The 12,809-nt window shown below is 42.6% G+C and overlaps 1 protein-coding gene across 2 annotated transcripts in view; it reads left to right on the forward strand.

Annotated features, from left to right (window-relative positions):
• hip1 (huntingtin interacting protein 1) overlaps positions 1-7,485 on the forward strand; it is a 52,044-nt gene extending 44,559 nt beyond the window's left edge. For both annotated transcript variants that reach the window (XM_082502049.1, XM_082502050.1), the window contains exons 22-31: positions 524-660; positions 760-870; positions 1,031-1,089; positions 2,702-2,795; positions 2,897-2,997; positions 3,800-3,905; positions 4,024-4,147; positions 4,238-4,299; positions 5,043-5,160; positions 5,251-7,485. In XM_082502049.1, coding sequence (XP_082358175.1) covers positions 524-660; positions 760-870; positions 1,031-1,089; positions 2,702-2,795; positions 2,897-2,997; positions 3,800-3,905; positions 4,024-4,147; positions 4,238-4,299; positions 5,043-5,160; positions 5,251-5,261 — 923 coding nt within the window. In that variant the 3' untranslated portion in view covers positions 5,262-7,485. The remainder of the gene's footprint in view (positions 1-523; positions 661-759; positions 871-1,030; positions 1,090-2,701; positions 2,796-2,896; positions 2,998-3,799; positions 3,906-4,023; positions 4,148-4,237; positions 4,300-5,042; positions 5,161-5,250) is intronic.
• Positions 7,486-12,809: the final 5,324 nt, after the last annotated feature.

The following is a 12,809-nucleotide window of genomic DNA, read 5'->3' on the forward strand; positions in this document are numbered from 1 at the left end:
ATCACTGAGGCACTGTGTGTTTGTGTGTTCTTTGTCCTCAGAATTTTCAAATAACTTGATGTTTTATGATTATTAGCTATGTTGTGCCTGTACTATTTTGAACATACTGTCCACAGGCTCTAGATTTATTTTTATGTTGATCGTATTAAAACAAAGAAAACAATCTGAAGTTGTTGTTTTTAAGTTATATATACAATGATTTTACCAGTCCGGCCCACTTGAGAATAGACTTTTCTCCATGTGGCCCCTGAACTAAAATGAGTTTGACACCCCTGGTTTAGAGCAAATCATCTGGCTGTCAGGTGCTGCAGAGTTATATTTTGGCTTCCTCCTGTCAGAGTGTTCGTCTGCAGCGGTTGACACGTCTGAGGAGATATCGGTTTAATTAACACTCCAGCTTCAGCTGCTTGTGGCACAGTCATATCCCAGAGTTCAGAGTATAAATCTGGTAGCTCAAACACTTAGTGTGTGTGTTTGTGGATTTATAACCCGTGCATCCTTCCTGCCCCTTTTTGTGTGTCAGCCCTGTCAGAGAGTGTGAAGGTGTGCGGGGCTGAAGCTTTGGCTCTGCTGGGACTGATGAAGCAGCAGGACGGCCTCGCTGCAGCGGACAGCGGCAAGCTGAAGGCAGCTCTGGAGGCCGTCCTGGCCACGGCAGAGGTGGGTAGAGATAAAGAGTCGCTCTGTCTCCGCAGCCGCTTTGTGATACGATGGCTAATTTCTCCCTTAATGTGAATACTTGACTTTCCGCTGTTTCAGAAATTGCGTCCTCAGGGTTTGGAGCTGCAGCAGGGGGAGCTGGGAGACCTCGTGGAGCAGGAAATGGCTGCCACTTCTGCCGCTGTGGAATCAGCCGCTGCCAGGATAGAGGTGCATAAGTGTGTTTGGGAGGGGTGTTTAACTTTGGTCATCAGGCACCAGGTGTTTGTGCGAGTGTCCAGTGTGAAAACATTGTCCCCTGTTTGACTTTGCAGCAGTATTAACCTCTCACTCTTCTCCCCCCCTTATGCTCCTCTGTGCGCGCCAACAGGAAATGCTCAACAATTCTCGAGCAGTTGATACAGGAATCAAGATGGAGGTCAACGAGAGGTAATGCTCAGATTAGGACTTGTTTTTTTTGGAGGGGGGGCACCGCACGGAAGCTGAGCAGATTATCTTTTTCCTATAACATCATTTTTAGTTAAATGTGGGTTTCCAAAGATAACTGACTGTCTGGCTTTTAAAGCAGCTGCAACCGTGAGCCTTTCTACACTCATGCAACAGCGTAAAACTCGGACGAGCGGACATTCAGCGACCTTTAAATGAGTTCAGAGTCATGTAATGTCCTCGCTCTAACCAGGCAGCACCCTCCTCCTAAAGCAAACAGTCACACAGTGCACTGAAGCTCTGATATAGACCTGCCAAACATAGCACAGACAACAACACCACATTTTACCTCTAATTAGAAACAAACTTCAACCTCAAGCTTTTTAACTTCCGGTGGTTTTGTTTTGGTTTCTCTTTCCTGCACAGCAGCAAAATGCTTTTGAACTTTAGAAGAAGTTGAGTCATCTCCAAAAACTAACTCAGCATCTTCTTCAACAACAAGAAGCTCTCCACAAACCTTCACCAAAGCAGTGTTTACCTTCAAGGGAATAGTGCTGTAAATAACTAGAAGTCACTATATAACATGATACTACAGTATATTTCCTGAAAATACTTTCTTTATAGACATAACACATTTTGATGGAGAGGTCAGAGGTCAAATGTGACACAATACGTTGACGATACACCCCACACTTGTAAGAATCATAGTTTCTAAATTGGAGGCTTTTTGTTAATTTTCCACCAATAAATGTTTAAGTGAACTTTGAAGATGTGAGCTAAATTTTAATGGATTGTTAACATGACCTCACTCTACACCACTACAAAGTGTCAGAATGACACACACGCATACAAACATTACCAAAAATGTGCAAATGTTGTGTTTTTTGGTGGCGTTTTGCCTCCTTGGCAGAGGCGAGTGTTCCTAAGAGAGCGGCGAACTCCTCCATCTCATTTTGAATAAATAACACAGACACAAGCCTGCAGGTATCTGTTTGTATTCTGATGTGCGCAATCTGAGGAAATGAAGCGGGAAAGGAAAGGGAGATGGTTTTCATCAACCGCGAGATGTCGGATAGTCACCTGCTGAGTGCTGATGTGTGAAGAGTTTCATAAATTCAACCACAAAACCAGGACAAAGCTTGACATTTGAAGCCAGCCTGACACTTGTCTTCAATGCAGTCTTCTGTCTTTTCAGCCTCATTAAATAAACGTCGGCCGTTTGTCGGACCCACAATAAAAAAAGATCGGGTTGATTAGGTTTCTCTGGTATTCATCCAGGCTGTGTATTAACTCTGTGTGCAAATTAAGCTAATTAAACTTTCTCTTAACTCTCAGGGTGACTTAATTATTCATGTAAAAAAGGAAAAAAGTGTTTAATCTGTAGCTGCTGTGGGAGATGATCATGCAGAGGAACAAACAGCCACTACAGCTGTAACCAAAACAAAACACACAAACTGCACTGAGGATTTGGGTCAGTGGTGCATCAGTCGTGCATTAGCTATCGCTACAAGCTGCGTTCAAGATATCTGCAGGTACAGCTTCTGAGCTACATCAGGCTTGCTTGAGCTGGAGAGCTGCAGGCAGTGATTGTCTTCTGCTCTGTCGCCCTCTGCAGGATCTTGGCCTCCTGCACAGAGCTCATGCAGGCCATCAAGGAGCTTATTTTGTCTTCCAAAGATCTGCAAAGGGACATCGTGGAGAGTGGAAGGGTGAGTCACACTGCAGCTTTATGTTACTGGTATTTTAGCATAGTTTAAATAAACTCAATATCTAACATCTAATTTAAACATGTTTGGTGTTTGTCCACCAGGGGGCAGCCTCCATGAAGGAATTTTATGCCAAGAACTCACGCTGGACCGAGGGCCTGATCTCTGCCTCCAAAGCGGTGGGATGGGGCGCTACAGTCATGGTGTAAGTAGCCTTCCTCTCCTCTGTGAGTCTTCCTCACAGCAAAGTACTAAAGTGCTTGAAGGCTGAGTGCTTGCTGTGGGAAAGTTGTTGATGATGATGAGCAAAGAGGAGACTTTTTTTTTTTTTAGAAGAAGATTGATAAAGCGAACACTTTAAGGCTTGTGAGGTTATTTACAAAGTTTTAGTTTCTTCTGAGCGTGATGCCCAGGAGCTCTGGCTAGTGACAGGGAAGATGACATCGCAGATGCAGACTGCTTCCTCTGAAGCGTTCCAGGGCGCACTTAGAGATGGGATTAGGTCGGGCAGTCGTTCAAAGCAGAAAAGGAGCAAAGTGAAATTGTTCAGGCATCCAAGCAACCTCCTAGATGTGGCGTTGGTACAGACTCTGTTAGCTGAGTCAGTGTTCCCCAGGATGAGCTGCGCTCTCTGCTTAAAGTGCTGTATTTTCAACAAGTGGAATTGCCAAATACAAGAAACCAGTAAAACTATATTTAAAAAAACCTTTGAATTTCAACCACAGGTGGACAAACTTAACAGTTTTGTTCATGTCCTGTAGTAATGATGGCTGTTATCTAATGTTATGTAAATGTTATGCTATAAACACTTACCCTGATGTGGGGTATAGTTTATGTTTTAAGGAGTCGTTTTCGTTGTTTCTATGTGTGCTTTGGTTTAAGATGCTAGCCGCGTTAACACTATAAAAATCTCCAGTGTATAAAAACTCTGTTTCCACTTCCTTTCTACCTTTAAATTAAAATCAGAGCTTCCCTTGAGTTTGTTTTGCACTGTGTTGTTGTTGCAGGGATGCTGCTGACCTGGTGGTTCAGGGCAAAGGGAAGTTTGAGGAGCTGATGGTGTGCTCACATGAAATTGCTGCCAGCACAGCACAGCTCGTGGCTGCTTCCAAGGTGAGCAAAGAAGTTGAGCTTTTTTGAGAAAGCTGAAAACGTTACTTTAGCAGTTAACTCTAGGGAAAGATGTTAAAGATTTCACGTCTCTCGCATTATTGCTGCTCTCCTTCTGCAGGTAAAAGCAGACAAAGACAGCACCAAGCTGCACCGCCTGCAGCAGGCGTCCCGCGGCGTCACACAGGCCACCGCGGCCGTCGTGGCCTCCACTAAGTCTGGGAAGTCCCAGATTGAAGAGACAGGTGAGTTTTAGTTTCCTATTTCCTGCTACCTTAAAAAAGAAAGGAAAAAAAACCAAACAACCACAAAATATTTATGCCGGTCTTTTCTAGACACTATGGACTTCTCCAGCATGACTCTCACCCAGATCAAGCGACAGGAGATGGATGCACAGGTGAGCGAGCAGCCGACAGTCTTAATTAAATCAGGAGGTGACCGTAACTTCATCCGAGAAGCTTTTCACAAGGTGCCTTTCATTGGACGTGGAGTAAAAATAGTCTCTCCCTTTTGGCACCAAAATAATCACAAAGTCTTATTTTTAACGAGCGAGCCGCTCGGGTAGGCGTGCCGATCCGAGACTCTGAAGGTTCGTTTTTCATCGTGAGTGAAGCCAAGGTTCATGTGAACACTTGAGTCTGTGTTGTGGCTTTGCTTCACCCACACTGAAAGAAAAACACGGGAAGCTCTGAACCTTCTCTCACACACACAGACACACACACACAGCTCATTGTTGGAAACGCACACAGGGCTCCTATTTTAAGATGTGTGTTTTAGTTTAAGTCAGACCTGTTTAAACAACAGCTTTCATCTGGTTGTTTAGAAGGTTTTCTCTCACTCACACACAAACACACGAGCCTGACATAATTCAGCCTGGATGACAGTTGGATTTTCCGTGTTTGAGAAAAGTTAAACAGCTGTATCTGTATCACACTGTGACACCCATAAACCCACGCTGGCAGCTGTGGCTGCGTTACGTACAGTTTTAAATGTAATAAATCATCAGCTGTTGCTCGATGAAAGGTCGTCTTCTCCCTTGTTTGTTCAGCTTCGAGCCGATCTGTTTATAGTTTTTCGTTTTCCAGGATTTGAGAGGGGAAAGTGATTAACAGTCCTGTGAACGTGTCGGCGTCTCCACAGGTCCTGGTTCTGGAGCTGGAGACCCGTCTGCAGAAGGAGCGAGAGCGTCTCGGCGAGCTGAGGAAGAAGCATTACGAACTGGCCGGCGTAGCAGAAGGCTGGGGCGAGGATGAAGAGGGTGGGCACCTGCGTTACAATTTATGCACGGTTTTAAAAAAACCGTAGCAACAAAAACACTTAAAATCTGTCTCCTCCTCGTCCTCCACAGGCACAGGCTGATCCCCGCCACCGGTGTCGTCACCCCACTCCTCCTCAACCCAGAAGACCGGCTTCTGTCTGCCTCTTTCTATTTATAGACACACTTTTCAGCCTTTCTTCTCCCTTGTTATTTTTTTAATTATTATTTGTTTGTCTGTTATCCAAGCCAAATGAAAAGGTGCTTCTTTTCTAAACCCGCTTCTCCACCCATGTCCCGAAGCTTCCATAAAGGACAGCACCAAGGGCTCAGCAACAGCGGAGGATGGGTGGGGGTGTTAGTGGTATCGGAGGGACGAACACGTGCACACGAGGAACGGTGTGAAAGACGACCCACAGCCCGGCTTCGCGGCCTTCCCCCCCGCTCCTCCTCCTGGACTGTGTTGGGAAAACTCAGCGGCGAGGTCTCTTATTGTCGTTTCCCTCCTCGCTGCACAAGTTCTACTCGTCATCCCGGGACGCACCGCACAAAGGCCGAACTCTGAGGAGCAGGACGGAGGGGGGAGATGAGTCCACCCAGCCCACATTCGTGTCTCCGTAACATAGACGGCGTGCTCTCCCATTTAAAAACAGATGTTTTTGTCCTGCGCGTGAAACCGCGGGAGCCCGAGACGCTTCTTTTTTTCTCACTGTGAGTTCTCACCTTATTGAGTCCGCTTCGCTGGACTTTCTGCCTTTCACCTCCTCACCATTGTAACGACCATGACTGTTAACTTAAACACCGACCCCTCCCACACACACAGACACACCCCTGATTTTTGGTCTTTATTTTAATAAGCGCTCAAATAGAACGGTCCATGTGCAGGAGGGTTGGGTTGCAAAGTAGCACACACACACACACACGGTCCCTGTGAACTACCTCATGCTACATCATTGGAGGTAGCCGTGCATCAGGGGAAGGTTTAGATGAGCAGGTTTGCTGAAAACACTAATAACATGGGTCTGATTTTTCAGATTTTCCTTCTTATACTGGTTAAACTGGGGAACAGGGTAGCGAGAGGCAGCCCTCTTTATTATCGTTATTTTTTTTAAATATAGAGCTCGTTCTGATGTCTTTTTCTCTTCATCAAAACACAAGTTTTGCTCCTCGGTTCAGTAAAGACAGAGACCCTCCTCTGCTGTCTCGTCACAAGCTTAGCCCAATAAATCAGCAGGAGAAGAAATATCCATGAGAACTTTGACCTTTCTTGAAGTCAGACTTAAACGAGGACTCGAGGCCATTCCCGCTGCACAAACCTTTAGATCGGCCCGGTTTGATCACGTGACCCAGCCTCTCGCCACGCACAGCCGGGGACCGACTGCCGTTATTTTCCCTGAATTCCTTCTCTGAGTGACAGAGGGATCACGGGGTCTGGGACGAAAGCAAACTGCAGTGTTTTTTCAATAGCTTCCTAAAGACCAAGTAGCTGTGGACATAAACTACAAGCCTCCTGTTGTTGGAAATAATATTTTGCTTGCTTTTAAGGATTCGGTTTAACTTAAACAAAACAGTTAGTTTCCTAACTTCCTGCTGAACCCGACGAGCTGCCGTTTGGCTCTGGACTCTGAAACCTGAGACGAGCAGGCGTTTATCTTCAACCCTCAACACGTTACTTACCTTCTTTCTATTCGATGACCCGCGGTTGGTGGTGGTGGGGGTTTGTCTCTCTGTGTCTTAACGTACTTTAGTTTTGGACGCTCCGCTTCAGCTGCATATCTCTAAAAGGTTGTGACACTGGGTAATTTAACAGCTGCTGGTCGAATAGTATTTGCCAATAATAATAAGAAGTATTATCTGCAGTGCTATTGAGTCCAGGTCTTTTTGTACTAAATGATTTTTAGCTGTAGTCTGTCACTTCTTCCACATCTGGACAACACATCTGGTAGCTGACTTCAGTAGAAGAAGAAAACCTCCATAAAAGAAAGGAGCATTTTCTTTGTATGGATTTTTTTTTTTCCAAGTGTCTTGAAAGACTGGATTGCACCTCGAGTGATATTTTGGGTTTTATTTTATTTTATTTTATTTTTGCCCAAATTACCTTTTTATTAACCTCTCTCTCCCTCTTTGGCTCTCTCTCTGGTTCATGTCTGTTTAGTCCTACCAGCTCAGCCAGCCTTTCAAACTGCCTCACACTGTAGTCAGAGAGAAACAGATACTCACATAGCAACATTGAAATATGTCTTTGTATAATATACTAAAACTATGTTGGTGGGTTTGTTTTTATTTTTTCAGTTTTTAAAAATAAATATTTCAGCTCATTAATACAGACCATGGCGTGACTGCGTCTCCTTCTTTCCCTCGTTGGATCTTAGTTGTGGGGAACAAACCAAAGCCTGTAAAGAGCACAGTTTTGAGAAATGTTAGTATTCTTGGAAGACGTCAACGTTGCACAACAGTCACTGATTGATAAATTACTTTAGTCTTTGCTCCGTTAATCCTTTTACCTGATAACGCGGTGGTCGCTGGGCAGATTTTGAGGATTTCCAAGAAATAAGTGAATAGCTGGTGGAGATGACGTGCAGACAAGTGCAAACAATGGCATCCTTATGTGCATGAGAGCGCAGTGGTGGGAGGGTGCAGCGGGTGTAGGCTCAATAACCATCTTTTACAGAAGCAATAACCCCTTCATGTGCGTTGGATCAGATTTGAAATCCTAATGCAGCTAATTGATTTTTCTTTTTCAGGAGCAGGGGTTGGGTTGGACTGTTTTCCAGTAAAAGGATTGACTCGAGTATTTTTTAAAGTGCTTTGTTGGCACTCACCTTTGCCTAGATTTTCTGGCCAATGAAAGTCAAAAGAGGAAAAACTGCTAATGAATCAGCCTGAGCCACACCCTCCCCCACCGCACCGAGATATGGTTGGAGGCGCTGCGGGACTTGTGAGTAAATGAATCGGTGTAATCTAAAACCACTGTGCTGAGATTACATAAATCCCCAATCTGGGCTGCTCCAGGATCAAACGTGTCTCCTCATAAGAGCCTTAAATGCTCCTAACTGCAGTACAGCTGATTGCCACTGAGGAAGAAACAAAATACAAACAATACCACCTCACAGCAGCAGATCATCATTAACTCTGCTGGTAATGTCTGAGTTATAAACCCTGCTTGCAACTTTTAATCACAACACTATAGTTAAAGTCTGAGTCTTTCAGAAGCTGCTGATCTGCTGGGATTTTCCCACACACCCATCTCTATTGTTTATAGAGACCTAAAGGTCTCCTTTTCCAACCAAATATCCAGTAAGCGGCAGTTCACTGTGTAAAAATATCCTTTTGGTGTCAGAGGAGGAAGATTGTCAAGCTGATTGGAAGCCAACAGCAGCTTGAATAACAACCAAGGTATTCAGAAGAGCATTTCTGAACATGCAACATGTTTCATAAAGCAGATGAGCCACAGCAGCAGAAGACCACAATCCTGTCGGCTAAGGTGAGAACACTGAGGACACAATTCAGCTCACCATAACTGCACAACTGAAGATTGGAAAAACATTGTTCTGATCAGAATTTCTGCTGCAACATTTGGACGGTAGGGTCAGTTTGGTGTAAAGGACCTGAAAGCATGGATTGTGCCAACAGATCAGGTTGGTGGTGTAATGGTGTCAGGATATTTTCTTTGCACACTTGGGACTCCTTAGTACCAACTGAGCATCATTTAAACATCACACCCTACATGAGTACTGTTGCTGCTCGTGTCAATTCCTTCATGGCCGCAGTCCAACCATCTTCTTATGGCTGCTTCTTGCATAATAATGCACCATGTAACACTGGTCAGATGATGATGAGTGAGTTTACTGTACTCAAATAAACCTCCACAGTCACCAGATCTCAATCCAAGAGAGGCACTTTTGGGATGTGATGGAACAGGAGATTCACATGATGGATTTGCAGCAACTCTTTTATGCTATCATGTCAACATGAACCAAAACCTGAGGACTGTTTCCAGCACCTTGTTGAATTTTTGCCACAAAGAATTAAGGCAAAAAACGTCTCTATTACTACCAAGGTGTATCTAATAAAGTGTCTGCTGAGGGTGATTCAAACATTTATTTAATTTCAAAGTGTACAGGTGTGCTACAGAAATGCATCCCCTCTCTGTGACGGTCACAGCTGCAGTCAGGTGCAGACAGGCCACAGGTGTGCTCTGTTTACAGTCAGCAGGGACTGTAAACCTGCAGGCCCAAAACAGCAGTAACCCTTTTGTAGGTCAGTAAATCCTGTAAGCTGAGAGTGTTGAGCAGCAGCAACAACAACAGCAACAGGCTGAGGATCTGTAGAGCGGCACACAGCTAATCATAGCGACACGTGACATCTGAGGATCAATCAAAAATACGGTGAATACAATCAGGGCAGAACAGCAGATCAAAGGGCAGTGCGCACAAAGACGTTCGTCAGATGTGCAAAACATGTTTCTGAATATCTTAAAACGTGTCTATACAAAAAGAAGTGACCCTTCTGTCTGGTGCACGCTTCGGTCGTCTCCACTTTGAGACCGAAACAACATGTCATGTACAAGTGAAGCACATTTAATAAATGAACTTTCCAAAAGCCTTTAAACTGTCCTCTCAAAGGTTGTTCAACATTATTGTTGAAATGACAAATATTCACTTTTTATTGTTAGCATTAGTTGTTACCATGGCAATAAAGCTTAGAGGACACCTTAGCCTAAATTCACTAATGTTAAAATGCATGCATAAAAATGTTATGCTGTCTCTACAGACAAAGAGATGTCATTAAAGCAGCTCTCTCTCTTTAAAGAGCCCTACATCAGTACATGTTGTTCCACTCCCCTCTCAGTGGCTCAGTGTGCAGCGGTGCTGAACTGTTTTGCTTTGTGCTGCTGTTGTGTCACATGGGTTATGTAGTGGGTGGTGCCTGTGAGAAAGACAGGGCTGAGCTATTTATAGCCTCTGCAGTCTCTTACAACAGGTCTCCTGGCAGCAGCAGCAGCACAGCCTCGGTCTGTCTGAGGATTCAGCAGGGACCAAGAAGCCCCACGTATGCAGCATTTTTTAGATCAGTGTTTACACTGACAGGTTCAGCACGATGGTTCACACAGATGGAGATAAACTGAACTGTAGTAGGTTATACAAGAAGAAAAGCATACAGCATATAGCAGGTTCTGCACAAAGCTTTGTGAAACTGGCAAGAAGAGTAACTAGTAAACAATAGTGGTTTCAGAGAAACTTATTTTTTCCAAAGAGCTGCTGGTGACATATAATTGCATCCATCCTTTGCACATGAAACTAAAGCCACTGCTGTCCCCTGTGCACGTGGTGGTGATTCACATTTTCTTTTTTCGATTGTGTGTGTTTTCATGTGTTTGTTTTGCTAATGTGCTTCATTAGTTTCTCATTTGAAGGCCTCATGCAGTGCAGATCTCTCCCTTAAAGCTGCATCACAGCTGGTCTTGTACAAATCTGTTTTTATTTTTGTGCACATTACACACAGTTAGGTCGATTGGTTTTTGGATAATTCTTTCTATGTTTTTTATAATTCAAGGGGTGGAACAAAAAACACTTTAACAGATTAAAATAACAAAATCGCAATAACTATTTAAGAATTACAGTCAATTTTCAGTCTCAACAGTAACTCATTGAGAGGCAGTTGCATGGCCATGTGAAGCCCATTATCTTGTATTTGTTATTTGCTTACTGGAGCTCTCAGTAAGCAAATCCAAAAAGATGGCAGTACAAACAAAGGAGGCCGTCATTAGGCTGAACAACCAAAATTAAAGCCTTCAGCTGCCAAATCAACAGTCTGGTTGAGCAGCTGAGCGATACCAAAAGACCTGAAAGACCACAGAAGACAACTAAAGTGGATGATCACAGAATTATTTCCATGGTTAAGAAGGAAATCCTTAAAATCTAACCAATTTAAAATCTCTCTGCTCAGATCCAGAAATATACTGCAGAACCGATTAGAAAAAGCTTTATAACGCAAATAATATAATGTTTTAAAACATGCTGCAAACCCAGTCAAAAGGGTTCTCAAAGCAGCTTTTGGAGTCAACATCAGGTGATGATAAGCTGGTCCTGATGTTTCTAAACAACAAACAGAAAAAATGGAAAATATGAGTTCATGTGCCTGTCAGGAGAAAACCGCAGCAGGGAGAATTTCATAGTTTGATCCAGGAGTTGAAGTTTTATCACAGTTGCTTTTATACATATTTCAGGATGTGAGAGGAGGAGTTTGAACTCTTGTTGGCAGAGTTAAGACCACATCTGAGGAGGCAGAAAAATTATTTCAGAGAGCCAATTGACCCAGAGCACAGTTGTGGTCTGATTGGTCAGCCTGAAAAAATAAATGCTACAAATTTATCCTGTAAAATTAGCCGATCGGTGTGAACGGCTGCATTAAAAATACAATATACATGATATATTTGCATGAATAATCAAAGTCTACAATCAAGAGACTCTTTCATAAACATAAATACAGTTTACAACATGTGCAAATCAGTAGTTAGTTAGTTAGTTCAAGAATAAGGCCAAATTAGGCTTTACCAGAAAACATATAGAAGAGCCTGCACAGTCCTGTAAAGGAAAATAAATAATCTTTGAACAGATAACATGAAGATGAACTTGTACCAGAATGATGGGAAGAGAAAAGTTTGGTAAAAGACTTGTGTTCTGAAACATACCACATCATCTGTCAAACATAGCAGAGGAAGTGTTGTGGTATGGGCCTGTGCTCCCACTGGAAGCAGGTCACTAGTGTTTATAGATGATGTGACCGCTGATAGAAGCTGCAGGAGGAACTGCAAAGTGTCAGGGCTACACGTTCTGCTCAAATTCAGCCAAACATTCCACAACTGATCAGACAGCATCTCATAGTGCAAATAATATGATGACTCAAAGAATACTGCAAAAGCAAATAAATTATGTGGTTCGTGTGAATGGCTGCATCAAGAATATGAGTCCAAAATATATTTTGCACACACAAAATATTTGCAGGAATTTTAATGTATAAAGGCCTTGATTCCCTAAACAGTTAATGCATATTTCATTTTTGTAAAACTACTTGAATTAAAGTTAAAAGTCTGCACTTTCACAAACTTACTCATAGAACTAGAGTTATATTAGTAACAACTACTCTCCTAAGTACTTTTGTGGAACTTTTTCTCTACATCCATTGTTCCCAGGAGGACAGATTTTACCAGGGAAACCACCCATTTAAATTGTAATTATGTTTTCAAGTTTTTACAACTACTCATTTTTGCTGCAGATCTACAACTCCTAGAACTCATATTCTCTATAGTCAATGTAAAGTATGACATTACTTCCCCTATGTCCTTCTTTACCTAACACTTGTCATAACACTCATATCATTTCTCAGATTTAAATACAGGGAGAACATGATATTTTTTTCAATGGTAATAGAATAGAATAAAATAGAATAGAATTCAACTTTATTGTCATTGCACATGTCACAATTACAAGGCAAGGAAATGCAGTTCGCATCCATCCAGAAAGTGCTTTAGCAATAATATAGATATATAGATATTATTATTATTATTATATATTATATATTATATATATATATTATATATATTATATATTATATATTATATATTATATATATTATATATTATTATATAA

The sequence above is a fragment of the Aulonocara stuartgranti genome (assembly GCF_965226115.1).
Source record: "Aulonocara stuartgranti genome assembly, chromosome: 14".
Classification (NCBI taxonomy): domain Eukaryota; kingdom Metazoa; phylum Chordata; class Actinopteri; order Cichliformes; family Cichlidae; genus Aulonocara; species Aulonocara stuartgranti.